Here is an 18,175-nt window from a genome sequence, read left to right on the forward strand (position 1 = left end):
TCTCGTTGGCACTGATGTTAGCGCGAGTTGTGGTTGGAGGAAGCCGAAGGAAACCCAGCCGGTAACCGCCATACTCTATCACATACCACCACTGCCCATCACGGTGATCAAACTCCAGTCAAAACGATGAGAAGCATGTGTAATGTCCCAAATGAGTTGATGTCTTCACTGGAGACTGACTTTCCACAGGTCCATTCAAAATTGGCCAACATCCATACAATTGTCAGCACGTTCAGAGTTCAGGAGTGGGGTTAACAGGCAAATTTATTTGGTGATATCTAGGTATATTCCCATGTCTAGTATTTCTTTCATTATGTTACATTTAAATCAAAATAGAGAAGATTGCACAATATTTTATTTCAATATATACAAAAAATCACATGATTTTACTTCTGATCAAAAATAGTCAATATTTCACAATCATGAAATCAACAAAATTTATCATCAACAGAACACATGTTCACAACTGGTCCACTCATTACATTGCCATGCGTTTTTAAAAGGAAGTGTAGTTGCCATTGAAAAGAAGGAGCCTCCAAACAACGGAACATTTACACCAGTTTAACAGTTGGAAGTTTGGAGTTCACAGAATCTAGTGGAGTCCATCGAGAAAGTTCAAGCACATCAAAGATCTCCTGTAAATTATGGAAAACAAATAAATAAATAACCCTTACGTAGAATTGCCTGGGAGTTTTTGTTGAAACTCGTGTATAATGCATTAAGATAATCTAAGCAAGTCAAATATACAATGTGATCTGTAAAACTCTGTACATAAATATAACTGTTACAGAGGAAAAATTCATGTAGTCAAAGAAGCATATTGTATGTTCAGCTTGTGTGGGTTTCTTTAGGAGCGGGGGATTTAGAAGTCGTGTAGTCAAAGTAGAATATTGTATGTTCAGCTTGTGTGGGTTTCTTTAGGAGCGGGGGATTCAGAAGTCATGTAGTCAAAGTAGAATATTGTATGTTCAGCTTGTGTGGGTTTCTTTAGGAGCGGGGGATTCAGAAGTCATGTAGTCAAAGTAGAATATTGTATGTTCAGCTTGTGTGGGTTTCTTTAGGAGCGGGGGATTCAGAAGTCATGTAGTCAAAGTAGAATATTGTATGTTCAGCTTGTGTGGGTTTCTTTAGGAGCGGGGGATTTAGAAGTCCGCTTACCTCACTTTGCTCCATGTAGTCTTTGTTATATCTGAATACATCTACCTCTACTTCAGGTTCTAAAATCACACAAAAATTTATTTCATAAAAGATGGTCTAAAATTACTTTATTGCCCTATGAAAAAATACATCCTAATTTTAATTTCACAAGTTATAAATAGAGTAAGTATGTTTTATCAACTATTCAGTGTACCTTACATTTCTCAAAGGAGTCTTAGGACACCATAAACACAATGTGTATAACTAAATAATTCTATCTCACTTGAATAATTACCTTCTAATGCTTCCATGTCTTCGTCTTGTTGGGTTTCATAATAATTATTCTGTAAAATCATTGTCATGTAACGTTAAAAAAAATTATAGTATTATTTACTTCTTTTTTTCTTTTTCTTCTTGTATGTCCAATAGTATTTTAATATACAAGTTTTATACAAATTTTCTCATTCAAACAAATTCACACAAATGCTGATGAATGACGATTGGACACTTACATAGTTACTGTATGGATCATAGTACTGATTGTAGGCATTGTATCCATAGTAATTATAGTACTGGTTGTTGTAGTAATTCTGGCCATAGTAGTTCCCATAGTACGTGGAGTTGGGGTCTTGTGCCATTGGCCTAAAATGGAAAATCAGTTTACTTTAAATAAATATACTCATCAGTAAAAATAAATGAATGTTAACCAAGTATCCAAAAAGTAAATTTCTTCCATTGTACAACAGTTATCTTTCACAAAAAATAGATCCTTTAATTTTCCAATGGTCTACTAGGGCCTAAAAAAAAAATAGTGTGTTTAGGGTAACACTGATGAAAAAATTAGGTTAGGTAGGTGGGGATTTTTTTTAATTTTATCTATTTTTTTTGCCTGAATCCTAAGAATGTTTGTTTGTTTCATATTTGAAAACGTATTTTTTATTGGAAATAAGATAAAATTCACAGTCGGATAAAATCAAGCATCTAAAAATGGTAGGATCGGGCCATTTTTGTAGGTTAGGTCGGGTTACCCGAAACACACAACTTTTTTTTTTAGGCCTAGTTTTGAATTTTAGCTACCTTTTTGGTGTGGCAAGACTGACACGTATTGGCTTTTTCCCGACCCCCTGCATGTGCTGCATTTCTATCAGGGCTCTCTGTTGGTCTGTCTCCTCTGTAAACCTCACAAAACCGTACCCCTTGCTCTTACCACTCGGCTCCAGGACCACTATTAATACACAAGAGGATTGTGTACGGACTTCTTGGTTTAATATATATTAGATGTATAATTTTAACAAATCATTAAGATCAAAGCAAGAAAACTTTGATCATTTTTGAATTTCTATAAATATCATCACTTTTAAGTGTGAGATCTACCCAGCGTCTTCTTTGTATAAAGTTTAATGAAGTCAGATTCAATATGAAAAGCTCTACTCACCTTTTGCAGACCTGCACGACTTAAACCTTCTGGAGAACGCCTGGTACAGTGTGTAATCATCTACTTCTTCTGTCAGGTCACCCACAAACAGGGAATACTCTGGACTGTAATCAGGCAGGAAAAACAATCAGCTCATTTCTTACAGGTAATGCACACATTAAACTAGGATTTGTATTTGCACCTGTTATGTTTTGGTGAAGACCAAAAAAAATTACTGGTAAAAATCTGATTTTATCAAGAACTAAAGGTACCCGGTTGTTATTATCAAGTATTTACATTCGGTGTATATTTTTCCTTCTACGGTATTAGCATTGGAAATCTGTGACATTTAATTTTCAATAACACACAAGGCATATGAGCACAAGTGAACGTCATCATGCATTTTGAATAGATTCATAATTGTATAATTTAATGAAACCTGCATAACCATTTTGATATGTATTTTCAAAAAATAATCATTTATAAAATCAGATCATTTAGATCTCAAAAAAGAGTTTTCACTGCAAAGTTTCTGGCACTATATTTTTAGCTGCAGAACACTTAATAACATGTTTTATGGCTGTTTCATCATTTATTCATATCTCTGACAAAGAACATATATTTAATGGCTTTAAAGCAATGATGCAAAAATATTTCATACAAATAAATTAGGGAAAAAATTATTACACCACGCTAATGCTCTGTATTCAACTTAGCACAGCCTGGCACATTAATTATAGGATCGGCGACATCCAAAAATTTTCATTCAATGCTTAATAATCAGTTTTGATAATCATGTTTATTCTTACGTTGATAGGTGTTCTTTTCCATAGCTGGCACTGTTTAACTTGAAACGTCTTGTCTGAAAAACAAAGAGAAAAGAATATATCAACACAGTGTCACAAACCTTTTGAACATAACCCTACTCATCATTCATAAATATGCAAGTCTTTGATACCGGTGGACACAGTTTACCTTCAGAAAACCATCAACAGCCTGCTTTGTGGGAACAAAAAGCTATCCAGTCTGTATTCAACACTAGAAAATTGCCCCTGCCTAATAAAATTTAAAACATGGTACAAGTCATCAGTTGGCGAGAGATTAGCTGTTAACTTGGTTTGATACTGGCCCAGCTCTGGGTCTGAGCTCTGTCCCTGATAGACACCTACCGGACTACTGTTAGGGATGTTCTTTCCATTCAGCTTCAGCATGGCTTGGTGAGCGTTTTCTGGATCGTGGAAATCTATAAAACAGTATCCTGCCGGCAACCTACACAAAAGTGTAAAGTAAATGGGTTTAATCATGAAATCAAAACGCTATTTTCTATGCTATTTCTCTCTGTATATCTCCATTTTCATAACATTATAAATCGAGTTGTATTACATTTTTGAATTCAATAAGTTTATTACCGGCAAAAAATATTTGACAACAGATGGACTTTGTGGAGAAATATTTTTCAAGAGCAGACTTGTATACCGGTACTTTCTTTTCTGTACGTTATATCAACTATATTCCTCAAGCTATTTATTGTATATTCTTGTTGAGATTGTATGAGTGTGTGTATGAATGTCTATGTGAAAAATTTATAAATTGCAAATAAAAAAAAAAAAAAAAAAAGTTTATTACCAGCACTGAGGTACATTTTTATCTTGTAAACATATCATGTACAGCAGCAGGTTTTTACCAAACATTGAGTATTCAATATTTCCTAATTAAGGAATATATTCTTTCTCAAAAAATCTTCATTACACTTAAAAAAGAAGTTAAAACAATGAAGAGAAATCATACCCTGTTGTTTTACTCTTAATGACTTTAATTCCTTTGACTGCAACCCCCATTTGTTTAAAAGCCATAGAAATAAAGGATTCATCCATGTAAGGATCCAACTGAAATAAAATTTTAAAAATCTGATATTTTATTACAACTTAAACATTTTTAAAGAATATGCATTGAATCCCAAAATAGTCCCTCATGAATAATTTCTGATAAAGAAAATGTCCTCCCAACTCCTCTAGATTGTCATGAGTTGGATCCTATACAGAATATCTCAATGTCTTTTGTGCTGAATTAACATTCCTCTTAGTATTCATTAATGAGTTACAATTGATGGATTTGATGCAGGTATACATTACATTCTGTAAAGATAAGAAATCCAAAATGTAGTAGTTAGAGAATGTCGCACTTAAAATCTAAACACTGTTTCATCATTTAAACAGCTGTTAAATCAAAGTACTCTGGTTTCATTAATTCATTAATAGTCATGGGTATCAATTTTTGCGGATTTAGTAAACTTCAGTTTCAAGGAAACATTCATTTGAAGAAAAATTTTGCTTTTTATTTCATAGATCATAGACTTTGATGGACTGGTGGAAAACATGTCAACATAATGTGCATGGTATGAAAACATTACAGAGGGCAAGACGTGCCAATAAACGCAGGAGGCTATATTGGGACAAATATAGCTTTGGTTTATTGGGTTACCTTTACAGGTCCAGCACAATCTCCTCATTCTAATAAAGCTTTTCAAGATCGCTTGATTTAATTCTTTTGTAACACATTTTTCTTAAATCTGTATTTTTTTTCAGCATGTAAACAAAATCGCACTTTAGTGCAGTGAGAGTTTTCAACTTTGAACTGTTCTGTAAACAATGTGTGTAGAGATTACTCATTAATCTGTGTCTCTTTCAGAGACTTTGAACTTAAAGTTCTGAAGTTTTAGGGCAATTGATCCATGACCTCACAGTTCTTGAATGAAATATAAAGAAGGTCAGTTATGGTAAACAAGATAATTGATTGGTATAAATATTTCAGCACAATGTAAAAAATATCATACTGATCCATGTGTCAGTGCACACAAGGTGGTGTACAGTAACCCAAACAATGGAAATACATTTTTTGCTTAAAAGTGTTCAAAAGCAGCAATTTTAAAACTAATTTTAATTCGGGTTGCTTTTTTAATAGCTGCAGAACTGTAGCTCTCCGGGGAAAAAAATATTGACAGACCGGAGAGCTACAGGGCCACCAATTGAAAAAACTGTATATTTATTGCGCAGAAAAACGTGCGCCAGTTTTCGACTAATTTACCTTATTTATACGCAAATTCTGTGAAAACAATTAGTACCATTAAATTCTTCATGCAATTTACTACTGATATCGCCTCTTTATTTGCCTCAGACTTTCTCCGAAACACGCTACCGACCTCGGAAAATCAAGTATGCTGAATTTACATCGAGATCAAGAGTCGCCATTTTTACATCTAAACAAAGTGCACTACATGAATTTACAGGACTGGTGATGGTGTTTAAAAGACTATCCGAGGCAAGTGAAGAGACGATATCAGTAGTAAATTGCATGAAGAATTTAATGGTACTAATTGTTTTCACAGAAATGGCGTATAAATAAGGTAAATTAGTCGAAAACTAGCGCACATTTTTCTGCGCAATAAATATACAATTTTTTCAATGGGTGGCCCTGTAGCTCTCTGGTCTGTCAATATTTTTTTTCTCGGAGAGCTACAGTTCTGCAGCTATTTTTTAATGGTTCATGATATAAGTTTGAGTGATAATAACCGTAATGTCTAGTGTATAATACGCACTCATGTATAATACGCACCCCCAAAGTTGACCAAAAAATGGCGAAAAAACAGCAGGTCCTATGTATAACACGCACCCAAAAAATGGCGAAATCAACGGCCGCCATTTCCCCCCAAACTATCGATGTTTTATGTTAATTTTATAATCCATGCGCAATTTCTTTAATTTTGAGATCGGAACATAGCACAGACGATGAAAATCAACGGCCGCCATTTTCCCAAATAACTATCGATGTTAAATGATGATTTTTTAACCCAAGCGTAAATACTGTAATTTCGTGATCGGAACATGGCCTAAGCGATATTAGAGTCAAAGTTCTTACACTTTTAATTAAAAAGGACGGCAAGATTTACATGGGCGATATCAAATATCATTTGACACTTTGTAAAGAGTTTCTTACATCATCAGAGAAGTAGAAGATCATCATACGTAGAGAAGAACGGCAACCGAGCTTAGTGCTTAAAAGTAATAATGTTTGCAGACATAAACCAGAAATGATTTAATTGATTAATTATAGTCAAACCCTATGATTGTTGTTTGAATAAACATTGTGAAGAAACGTACGTATGTCGTATATCGTCATTATCAAGTCGTACAAATGATCAATGTAATTTTAGCAGTGTCTATGTAAAGCAATAACGTTTAACTGCATAACGGGACACAAAGTAATTAAGTTTAATAAAATCAGAATAATTGCTAATCTTCATGCACTTAAAAACACCCTGTGAAGTCCGACACGAGAGAGGTGCATGCTTCTGACACCGGAAATTGTTAAACAAACATTGACCACGCGCCGAGTCAACAGGTGGCTGCTTACGTAATGGCGAATACACTGCCATGACTGGCGATATTTTAACTTGTTTGATGCAAGAAATAGTGTTAAGAGAGGATAAATATTTCAATACATGGGGGAAACAAATTTGAATAAGGTATTTCTGATGCAGTAAATTTAGTATACACTCATTCAATTTGCATAACACGCTATATCGGCAGTCACTACTCCCATGGTATCAAGAATCACGGCTTGAAAAAATGGGGTACAATTTTTGTCCTATGTATAACACGCACCCCCCACGTTTGATCAAATTTTGGCTGAAAAAAGTGTGTGTTATACACGCGACATTACGGTAACTTGCAATTTTTGTATATTTCTAATTATTAACATTTTTGTCAAACACTGCATATTAATAGCTTTGTCAAGCTATTCTGAATAGCTTTATTAAGCTTTATAGCTTTTTCAAGGTAAATAGCTAAATCAGTAGATTGTGCTGGAGTTGGTTTATTCGTCAATGCAATGGGTAACTGCAAGATAAAAAAACATATTCCACTGCTTTACTTTGAAATATCATTAACTTAAAAGAAAAATTGATGCATTTTCCACCGTCTTTGGAGGAATGCTAATTTTCCACGCTGTCTGATTACATGCCACAGCGTCTGTCGACTCCTGAGCGGGCTGCGCTCGCGTAACGATCGCACTGTAAGAAATATTTTTAAATGTTATGTCACATGTTAAACAAACAATTTAAATATTTACATCTCCCATCCACAACGATGTTGAAGCAGCTGCCATCATAAGTATATTCTTAGATTATCCGTATCTGTTCTAAGACTTCTTTCGTTTCCTTCTGGCCTCGCAAATAAGTAACTGCGCGTGCTCATTAAATTTGTTAAGTCGTTCGTCTATTTATTACCGACCTCAAAAGTGGTGACGTATTTCACAAACGCATGGCAAAAATGGACATTGAAGTAGTCGTTGGATGTTACGAAGAGCTATTGTTGGGGTTTAGAATCGTTCAAGTAGGAGAGGTTTGTATATTTAGTGTATTGTTTGAAATATTTGAATTAACCTATGCATTTTTTTCAATCCTTTTTAGAAAATGACCACTTAAACTTTAGAAAATGCAGAGACAAAAATAACACAAATGTTTGTCTGTGGAAAATATAAACAAATCCAATTAACAGGAACTCTAAGTAACTTGAAGAAAATTCGGCATTGTGTCGAGTTTCTTGGTCATGTGGCTTTTATCAGGGACGTATATACCGGTACTAGTATATACGTTCCTGCTTTTATTGACACCATGTATCAACACTCTCTCTCTCTCTCTCTCTCTCTCTCTCTCTCTCTCTTTCTCTCATCTTAGCTAGCCAAAGCAAAGAAGAAGTTGTGCATGCCACATCAGTTAAGGCATTTAAGACCGCCCAAGCTGACTGTCACTTCTAGCACATGAGCGACTCTCTCTCTGTTGCTTAAAAATCAATATTGGGTTTTGCGACAAACCAGATACAGATCAGATACAGGGTTTGATCGTTTCTGATCCCCACTCCCATGAAGAGAAAAGCAGATCAGAAACTCTCAGCTAGCAAAGACTCTCTCTCTCTCTCTCTCTCTCTCTCTCTCATGATATTATCTTGATAGAATATGTTTAAAGTTAACGCCTATCTGTTTAGTAAAGAAGATAGTAAGAGATTTAAGATTATTCACTGGCGTCGGAAGCAAAATGAAAGTGGGGGGGGGGGCTAGACTAATCCTGAGAATTATTGAGAAAAAGTAATTCCCAAATTCATGGAAATCCTAATCCGTTGGGGGGGGGGGGGGGGGGGGGGGGGTAAACCTATACTTCCAAAAGAAAAATAAAACTTACTTACCCAATCCCCCCCCCCCCCCCCAAAATCATGAAATTCCTAATCCGTGAGGGGGGGGGGGGGGGGCTAGTATGCTTCTGAATCCAACTTTTCAATCTTTCTAGGTAAATTTAGGTACAATAATCTTTCCTGCGAGAAAAAGTGGGGGGCTGAACCCTTTATCATGCTATGTTTCTAATGGTTAGGTATAACTTTGCAAAAAAAGTGGGGGGGCTAAGCCCCCCCGGTTCCGACGCCTATGTTATTAATGAGTTAAAAATTTTATAATAGAATTTCCAGTTAGAACCAAGCTTCACTGACCACTCTCACTCTGGTTGCATAAAACACATTGCGGTTTCAAACAAGGGATTCTTGGCATCAGGAGGCACAGATGAAACCATTCAGTTGTTTCATCTTGGAAGGAGAACACAGTTAGGGTCTTTAGTACATCATTCAGGTAGGTTAATTTTTAATAGCCAATTAATTTACTTATACCTCATATTCTTTCTATAAACCAGATTTACCGTATATTTGAGTATTTTTGAGTTGATGTATCATAATTCTTTTTCTTTTTTTTGGCTGTAACAGGGTCTTTGACCTGTCTGCAATTTTTCAATAGTTCCCACCTGTTCAGTGCCAGTGAAGATGGAACATTTTGTATATGGAGCAGAGCAACATGGGAGTGTTTGAAAACATTCAGAGGACACAAGTAAGCATACATATGATTGGGAACTTGTGGTGATTCAGAACTCAAAAGAGAGCGTTAGGATCTGTGTCTTGCATATCGAGTACAATACATGTAACCTGTACTACATGTACATGTAAAATGTAGCCTGTAATGAGTACCACCATAAAGTTTATTAACACAGTGGTTTTAAGCAAGGAATTCTTGGCATTAGGAAACACACAGTCTGATTAAAACCACACCCTTCTCCTGACACTCGTCAGGGTCTGACAGGCATCAATAGCAGGTCATCTTCACAGGACCTCTACATTTGCATACAATCTAAATATATCCCAGCCAATCACAAACATGATTTTCTCTGTTTTATGAGAGGTGTAACTCTTTAATACAGAGGTTACATAGAAAACAAACATTAATTAATTTTTCTATCCCCTTTTGAAGAGTTCCAATATATTTTCTAAAGCAGTAAAAACATTTTCCTGATTGGTCTGAATTAATTGTAAAGGTCGTGTGAAGATGACCTCCATTCACTACCTGTCGGACCCCGAGGAGTATAAGGAGAAGGGGGATGGTTTTAATCAGACTGGGAGACACAGATCAAACCATTAAATTGCTTCATCTTGTATAAATAAATCAAACAAAAGCACATGTTTACTCTATTTGTGAAAGTGAATATTTCTTATTCATTATGCAACTCATAGGAAGACATAGTAAAAATGCTAGATTTCCCTGTGGTATAGATAGCAAGCACTTGACCCTCAGCAACACCTGCTTTATGAGGGGTGTGTTAAGTTCTGTTGCAGTTGTTTGACATGGCCACTTTATTGATCTAGGGGCCCAGTGCGGTGGTTGTCTCTCCATCCCAGTGGAAAACTGGTGTTAACTGTTGGTCAAGACAAAACACTTCGGACTTGGAATGTTATTACAGGAAAGTCAGCCTACATAACAAACATTAAACGAGGTCAGTAAAACCTTACTTCATTTACTTTGTAAAACAAAGAAAACACAAAATATGTCAGAAAAGGTCCACTTCAAATTGGATGTTGTTAGAGGAAAGCCTTGATTATGCATTAAAAATGTCATTTCTCTCAGTACATATGTATTCTGTATAGGCCATTGGGGTATTGTATATTTTCAGCGGCAGATTTTGTTTGCTGGTCCCCTAGTGGTTCACATTACGCTGTTGTGTTCACCAACAAAGTGGATGTGTACAAACTGGAGGTACAGTTCTTCATCTTTCTTGATTTTAAAGATAAAAAATTAAATAAGGAGTGTTTATTGAGTTAGATGCCAACTCTAAAGAGGTGCATGTATAAGAAACCACCACTTTGTGACATACTCTCAATCAAATAAAACTTAACATTTGCTTTCTTCCACATACTCGTTTCACAGCAATGCATTCTTGGATAAAGCATTACTTTTTTATCTTTTAAACCATGAGTTCAAAACGGCAGGGGTTTTACAATTTAACCCTCACAAAAAATTTTAAAATCCATTATTTAGTTAAAAAGTTGTACAGATCAGATTTTTTTAAATTGGGAATGTGTTACAGATATGATGCAGTTTCATCCGTATTGAATTCACAAAGTTTCCCATACCAACTAATTAGTTAACTTTTTATGTTTTGTACATAGACTAACATGTAAGTTACAGGCATGAAGTATGTGTAACAACATGTTTTAAAAGTGCAGGTTGTAGAATGAAAATATAATACCTAAAAGTAAAGAGGTTTATCACTGTGTAGCAGGCTTGGGGTAATGCTAAATGTAATGGTAATGCATTGCAATGCATTACATGTTTTCAAAGTAATGCTAGTAATGTGTAATGCCACAAAATTAGCATTACAAGTAATGGTAATGTAATTAATTACTTTCCAAAATCTAGTGTAATGCTGGCATTACATGGCATTACTTTGCATTACTATGCTTATTTATGCATGTTCACTTTTAAAAATGTGATAATTAAATGAATAGTTGAAATTGAATTTGATTAAATTTATTTTTAAAGAAGAAAGAAATAATTCTTGAGATAAAAATGTTTTAATTGTATTATTAAAAAAGATTTTTAAAAATTCATTTTTGAATTGGTAATACATGTATTACTAAATATAACAGCACAATTTCATAACATTTTTAAGAGTGTTGTTATTAAGAGTTTTTAATCATTTAAACAATTTACTCCAATTAGTTTGCACTTCAATAAGAAATGTGTCAACAACACACTATGCCCAGGATAATCTAAGTATCAAAACAATCTATTGTTATAAGAAGTGCTAAACACCCCAATCCCCTTCCCTTCGCTATGTCTCAATAGAATAGGAGACAGACATGCACCTTTAAAAGCAAAATGAATGCACTGTCCATCCATGATGAAAATAAATATCACTTCCAATATTATAACCCATTTGGAAATAATTTTACTTACTTATTTCTCTCTCTCTCTCTCTCTCTCTCTCTCTCTCTCTTGTATACTAAGTACACTGTACATTAGTTTGTACTGATAGAAAATACAAGATTCATGTATTTTTTTCATTATTACACTTAATATATCCTAAGATAAAGATCGTCAAACAGTGCTTTTTAGTCAAAGCTTCGACTGCCCCTGTAAAACATTTATTTAGTATAGCTGGGAAGATTTTCAAACTAACAGGATGCAGTTAAAAGATGAACCCTTTGAAACCTCGATCATAAAGTGCAACAGCAATCTTTTGTCTTAAAGTGTCCTCAGTAGAAAGAAATACTATTAAAACAGCGTATCTTAAGAAATATAACTGGGAAAAACCATCTGTTTATGAATTAATACAATACTATTTCGTATCCTACATTGTATCATGCCAAATGTCTATAAATATCATTTTACTTATGTAATACGTATGTTGTTCATAATGCCACAAGATGATTGAAACATTTGCAAAAACTTTTTATTAGCTTTGCTTTTTTAAAACAAAGTAATGGTAATGGTAATGCATTACTTTACTTATGTAATGGTAATGTAATGCATTACTTAAAGAAAATCAAGTAATGGTAATGGTAATTGAATGCCCAAATTCATGAAGTAATGGTAATGTAATGCATTACTTTACAATGTAATTCACCCCAAGCCTGCTGTGTAGTAGTGTAGTCTGTACATTTTTTCCCCTTTCTATTTCAGACTGCCACCATATGCTCATCATGGACAGCTGAGAAAAAAATAAACTCCTTTACCTTTTTAAATGTAAAGTGTTTTGTAAAAATGTCTCAAAATTTTAATATTGTACAACATTAAAAAGTAATACTTGTCACAAGAACAAATCATTGTTTGATCTGACAAGAATCCTTGTGTTTTTGTTATGCTGTCTCTATTGTATGATAATTTCGGGAGAAATGGTAGTACAGATAGAATGTTATATCTCTGTACAGGACAGTATTGTTGTCTATGGTGGAGATGGAGGGGTGGTGTTCTTCCATGACATCATCAAAGACAAAGAAATTCAACAAGTGGAGACAGAAGTCAACAGGTAATTCAGGATCCTACCACTAATGAAACCTGATTAAGTCACTGACAATTCTCTAAACTACCATTACTTCTAACTATCAACTTAGCTTTTTTAAAAATGTTTTTCCCCCTCACATTAGTTACATATATGAAATACATGTATATTTATTCACCAATCAAGGGCTCTCATGGGGCATTTACGTGAAGAAAAAAAAAACCAATTATACAATGTACAATCATGATATAACAAATAAATGAATGAAATATGTGGAAAGAATGTCCATATCCACATTACAAGCTTAGTCTACTGCATGTAAAATAATTTCTAGATACAATGAAATATGTGAGTCACAATGAGCAAGATTATTAACTGCAGCTCTACAATAACAAGAGTACAAAGAGCAGTGCATACATATTGATAAATATTGTTCTGTCTAAGTAAGCGGTCAGTTACAATGGGAGGTAAATCTGATATATAAACCATACAACACATACCAAATTGTCATACACATATACAAGGGTATACATTTATCTATGCACTGAATACAAAACTGAGCACCAGGTATTTATTTTTGAAAAACTAGGAAATTGAAAATTAATGCATTATTTACCATATTTTGAAAATAAATCCTTGTTGAGATTGATTCATTATACAAGATGATCTGATGATGACTCATTTTTTATGGGGGTTTTTTGTGTGTTCAGGATTAGAGGTATATCCATCATTAGAACAGAAGAAACTAAAGACAACAAGTTCTACATGTTTACATCCTCCAGTGATGGGTTCATCAAAATGTTCTCCGTTATTTTGGAGGGAGATGAGGTCAGTACTTGTTGAAGAATTTTGTATATTAAATTTGCATCAACTGAGAATATATTAGTAGACCAAATGTTATATTAACCTGGTCCAATGCTTTTATGATGTTTCAGGTAAAAGTAAAGTTTTTAACAAAGCACAATGCAGATTTCCGGTTGACCTGTATGACTGCGGCCCGAATTCCAGCTAGAGGCTCACCAAAAGGGTCAAAGGTTGTAAAGTCAGAGGTCACTGTGAAGACGGAGGATGAACTAGATGATGACAGACTGTCAGATGAGAATACAGAAGAAGACAGTGAGGAATGTGGAAGTAAAAGTAGTAAAAAGACAGTAAAAGCAGAAATTAAATTGAAGAAAAATATGAAAAATAAACCTGTCAAGCGATGCGGAACTAAACCAATTCAGAAAAGTAAGTACTGAACAATGAAGTACATCTTTAGATAAAAATTTCACGCAATATTAAATTGTCAGATTTTTCTGTCATTTAAACAATATCATACATGTATATTATTAACTCAATTAGTTTATGGTTACTTTTAGATAAATTTTTGTTGCAGCTAGATTAGTTAAAATCCACTATTGTGTAATTACTATAAGTATTTGTAGGCATTACCAAACACACAAATTTTTCTAAAAAAATATTAGAATTGGGTTTGCTTTCTTCGCAGCAGAGAATGAACTGTTTATGTACATGTATAGATAGTATGTTTTTCGAGTGTCAGAGACCAATGGTTGATTGCAACACTTCATTCCTCTCTCTCTAAGTGTAATGGAGAGAGGGATAAAGCATACAAGTAATCAACAGTGGGTTTCCAACGATGTGATCTTAATGTGTTTACCATATTTTGGAATACTTCAAGAATATTTCCTTATGTTTCAGAGAAAGGGAAAAAGATAAAGGTGGAAGATACCTAATTCTGTACCATGATGAATAAATGTTTTATTTAAAGATGAGTTGTTCTTTATGTCACGTAAAATATCAAAATCATTAACAAGGCCAAGAAAACTTCAGATATTTCGGACTAGTTTGGACTGATGGATGCTGGTTCTTTAAATTTCTTCTATAAAGCAGTCAGTATTGTCATTTCTAATGGTAAATTTTCATACAATTGAACATAATGTTTTGCTGTACTGCCTAGAAATATACTGGAGTATAGAAATGAAAATGGAAAATTTTGGGCAAGCACATAAAAATGGTATTGGCATTTAATATGGGAAGCAACTGGAAAAAAAAACTTTTCTGCATTGGGTATTAAAAAATGCCAATTGTAAAATTATTGCTATAATGGCGTTGTTGATTTTTCAAGACTGTTATTTGTTTAAGGAAGGTAAATGAAATCGATCTTGCGAACGAATAGTTCTATGAATGAGTTAACAATATAATAACATGGCGGCGCCCATGGATGCAGGTGGTGTTTTCCCTATTAAAAGTAAACAGGTGCGATTCATTTAAATAATAATATCTTTTCCATTCCTAATTATATTTTGCTTTCGGTGTAATTGATACACAATGTCTTTATTTGGGTAGTTTAAAACTTATCGGATACGGGATACGGCACAATCTCCATGAAAGACTTCTGGATTTCTATTAATAATCCTTTAAATTGGCGGTAAAGAGTATCTCCAGACTCCTCTGTATTTTTTTTTTATATTCCTTTAGATGGTTAATAGAATACCCTAATTGATATTCAGATCATTATCCATAGGTGCTTCCCATCTATAAATCAGTGTACAGAGGAAAAAACAGATAAACGCAAAAAATTACGATACTAGAATAATTTATTATAGGTAGCTGTTGACTTGGATGGCGAAGCAACTGAAGTACTGTGTTGTCATTATGAAGACTATGATTTCATCATAGCTACTCAGCTGAATAAAATGGGAACAATGGTATGGGATATTTCTCAGATTTGTTGTAACACTTCTCCCTTAATGCACTTTGTCATACAAACACCGAGATTATCTCTTAACACATTAATCCTTAATGTGTCATATTCTGCAGGTAGAGGTCACAAGGGATGTAGTTCTCCAGGAAATGTCAGCGGCCAGACCGTCGTACACAACACGAGTTCTGCTGGGAGTGGATGAGGTGGGTTTATCTTCATACTCTTACCCCTTGTGTTGCAAAATGTCAATATTTTTTAAAATTAGTAATAATTTTAACAAATATAGGTTTTTTGATGATCAGTTTTTACATTTAGTATTATTATATGCATACCATACAAGCGATTTATAACCACACCCACTCCTTCTTTTGAATTCCATTTGAATTTAATATTTCCTATTTTATATTGCTAAATATATACCTGTTAATTACTTGGCTACTGGTAATTATGTTTGTAAGAATTTTAAGAATAAATTACAGAGTATAACCCAAAGTAGAAATTATAACTCATCAGAGAGGACTTGAAATGAATGAATAATTTTTGAGAAAAAAAAAATTCTACCTCCTAAATGCAAATTAACAATAAGAAAATGTTAAAAGAATTTCCTGCACAAACATTTTACATTAATGTTATTTTAATTTTGTTTGCCAATACTGTTTACTTTTTTTGTATAGCCACTTACCCATGTCATCGCCAAGAACCTTCTATCAAAGCTAGATACCACCAAAAAAGTTCTGTTGTCCTTCTCCCTGAAAGACAACTCACCAAAAGTCATTCAACGATTGAGTGATGTCATCAAAACAGTTGTAGAATGACCTCAACATAAGGGGACATAATCTGTATAGTCCTCACCAAGGATAGCAGCACTATCCACCTCTCAAGTGGTGTCTCAAGAACACATCTGTGTGACACTGGCCAAAGAAAAAGTTCTGTCCTGTCTCTCAGTTGAGGAAATGCAAGACATTGAGTTACTGCTCTTGAGTTGTATATTTCATTTCTGTGCAATACAAGGAAAATTTTATCATTTTTCTTAGGCTCATTTTTCTCTTTTAAAATCAGATATTAACGTGTCAATAACATATTTTATATTCTATTAAATTAATATACTTTCTCTCTCAGAACAAAATGTTACTGTAAGAGTTCACAACTACATGCTATACATGTAAGTTATAATAGTTTTGGCTTATTTATACCTGTAAATGTGAATACCTATGAAAAGACAGTTCGTCATAATCATTGAATGAAATGAAATAATAAATTTGTTATCAATGGATTATAAATGAAGTGTTTAAAATGATTTCTGGACAGAACCAAGACACTGATATAACGGGCACATAAAATACATGTATGCACCACATTGAATGAAAGATGGGAGGATGAATGATACATTTGTCTGAAGGTAAAAGTAAACTTTTAAATGATAAAATTTCAATTTTTTTTTAAATTGGATGTAGTTTACGTTGTAGTAATACAGTAGCACTCTAGAGAGTGGGTACTTTCAAAATTTTAAGCACCTGATACTTCCTTGAAGTGATGTGGCTGTAGTCTTGTACATCAACCATTATTCCCCATTCCTGAACAAAACTGCCACAAAAAGCTTCAATAGCTTCTTTATATCGGGTAATTAACAAACGACTGTCTCTTGCCGGAGTGTTAATGCGCCGTTGGGTCTGTATGTGTGTGTGTGATACAGATTATTAATTTCATGGATATTGCTTGTACGTTATTAAATCTCCATAAAGGAGATAGCCGGGATGCTTAGTTGGAGCGATAAGGGCGATTTTCTTCACCTCATATCGCTTGCCTGTCCGCTTTATTATTGGCTCGGACATTTATTGACACCATGCACGGGTCGATGTGTTATCATTCCAGCCTGTCTGACCGTAAACTTGATCAAAATGAGTTTTCATCTCGTGGAGAAAACGGCATTTCTGTGTTCAATAGCTAGCTATGATATATTTTTGACCAATTTAAGTATTATGGGTTAATATTGATGTCACAAAGTTATTCCAATAAAGCTAAAAAGAAAACAAAATTTAGAATTGCGTTCGATAAGTTTTCTGATAAGACAGTAAGACACCGAAAGAAAGGGGCAAAGTGAGGCAACTCAACTCAGCTTATTAAGATGGAATTGTGTCACAAAACAACACGTGCAAATACTTATTCCAATGTTGTAACTAGAAGACCCTCTATTTCGTGACTTTTACTCCTAGGGTGAGTAGTTCCAACACCCTCCATTAATGTCATTACGTAATGACATTGCTAAAAGCAAGCCGTCTTAATGTCAGGCAGACCGAATGTTCGTCAAGATTGTCATCTAGATTGATGCAGGCCGATAGCTGGCTTGACTCACATTTCCGATCTCCCAGATGTAAGATCAGGTTTCAAGAAACTGTCATAATAACTTCCACACTTCTAGAAACTGCAGGTCTGTAGCTCCCGGTCTGAACAAAATTCGAATGGACGACCATCCAATTTTTATTTTAGACTAAATCATAAGTTGATAAGTTTATATTCTATACACTTTTTTAATTGATGTTATTTCTTT

At 34.2% G+C, this 18,175-nt stretch overlaps 3 protein-coding genes across 4 annotated transcripts; 2 read left to right on the forward strand and 1 right to left on the reverse strand.

Annotated features, from left to right (window-relative positions):
- Positions 1 to 338: 338 nt before the first annotated feature.
- Positions 339 to 7,828, reverse strand: LOC105327601 (tRNA selenocysteine 1-associated protein 1). The gene is made up of 10 exons (XM_034458818.2): positions 7,679 to 7,828; positions 4,340 to 4,437; positions 3,721 to 3,820; positions 3,361 to 3,413; positions 2,573 to 2,676; positions 2,215 to 2,362; positions 1,650 to 1,779; positions 1,433 to 1,481; positions 1,159 to 1,217; positions 339 to 635 (listed from the first exon to the last, which is right to left on the reverse strand). The coding sequence occupies exons 1-10, from the start codon at positions 7,715 to 7,717 to the stop codon at positions 552 to 554; spliced, it is 864 nt and encodes a 287-aa protein (XP_034314709.1). The 5' UTR covers positions 7,718 to 7,828; the 3' UTR covers positions 339 to 551.
- On the forward strand, positions 7,792 to 14,690 carry LOC105337936 (p21-activated protein kinase-interacting protein 1-like). The gene is made up of 10 exons (XM_011442880.4): positions 7,792 to 7,950; positions 9,058 to 9,223; positions 9,355 to 9,475; positions 10,285 to 10,412; positions 10,590 to 10,672; positions 12,602 to 12,664; positions 12,850 to 12,947; positions 13,631 to 13,748; positions 13,856 to 14,150; positions 14,622 to 14,690. The coding sequence occupies exons 1-10, from the start codon at positions 7,870 to 7,872 to the stop codon at positions 14,654 to 14,656; spliced, it is 1,188 nt and encodes a 395-aa protein (XP_011441182.3). The 5' UTR covers positions 7,792 to 7,869; the 3' UTR covers positions 14,657 to 14,690.
- A 343-nt stretch (positions 14,691 to 15,033) lies between these two features.
- On the forward strand, positions 15,034 to 17,010 carry LOC105337938 (proteasome assembly chaperone 3). Of its 2 annotated transcripts, none has more exons than XM_011442881.4 (4): positions 15,034 to 15,179; positions 15,530 to 15,631; positions 15,744 to 15,830; positions 16,302 to 17,007. In XM_011442881.4, the coding sequence occupies exons 1-4, from the start codon at positions 15,129 to 15,131 to the stop codon at positions 16,440 to 16,442; spliced, it is 381 nt and encodes a 126-aa protein (XP_011441183.1). In that variant the 5' UTR covers positions 15,034 to 15,128; the 3' UTR covers positions 16,443 to 17,007. The 2 variants fall into 2 exon arrangements, with proteins under 2 accessions (XP_011441183.1, XP_019926880.1); XM_020071321.3 differs by having other exon boundaries at positions 15,107 to 15,171; positions 16,302 to 17,010.
- The last annotated feature ends 1,165 nt before the right edge of the window (positions 17,011 to 18,175 follow it).

Source organism: Magallana gigas, chromosome 7 (genome assembly GCF_963853765.1).
Source record: "Magallana gigas chromosome 7, xbMagGiga1.1, whole genome shotgun sequence".
Classification (NCBI taxonomy): Eukaryota; Metazoa; Mollusca; class Bivalvia; order Ostreida; family Ostreidae; genus Magallana; species Magallana gigas.

Bases quoted from the DNA above. Each gene is read 5' to 3' on its own strand.
- LOC105327601 (XM_034458818.2), bottom strand. From the start codon at position 7,717: ATGATGGCAGCTGCTTCAACATCGTTGTGGATGGGAGAT. The intron at 3,414-3,720 runs GTAGGTGTCTAT...TTTGTTTTTCAG, and splicing joins ACATCCCTAACAGTAGTCCG to ACAAGACGTTTCAAGTTAAA. The intron at 636-1,158 runs GTAAGCGGACTT...CATAATTTACAG, and splicing joins ACTACATGGAGCAAAGTGAG to GAGATCTTTGATGTGCTTGA.
- LOC105337936 (XM_011442880.4), top strand. From the start codon at position 7,870: ATGGCAAAAATGGACATTGAAGTAGTCGTTGGATGTTACGAAGAGCTA. The intron at 9,476-10,284 runs GTAAGCATACAT...TTATTGATCTAG, and splicing joins AAAACATTCAGAGGACACAA to GGGCCCAGTGCGGTGGTTGT. The intron at 10,413-10,589 runs GTCAGTAAAACC...GTATATTTTCAG, and splicing joins CATAACAAACATTAAACGAG to CGGCAGATTTTGTTTGCTGG.
- LOC105337938 (XM_011442881.4), top strand. From the start codon at position 15,129: ATGGCGGCGCCCATGGATGCAGGTGGTGTTTTCCCTATTAAAAGTAAA. The intron at 15,180-15,529 runs GTGCGATTCATT...AATTTATTATAG, and splicing joins TCCCTATTAAAAGTAAACAG to GTAGCTGTTGACTTGGATGG. The intron at 15,632-15,743 runs GTATGGGATATT...CATATTCTGCAG, and splicing joins TGAATAAAATGGGAACAATG to GTAGAGGTCACAAGGGATGT.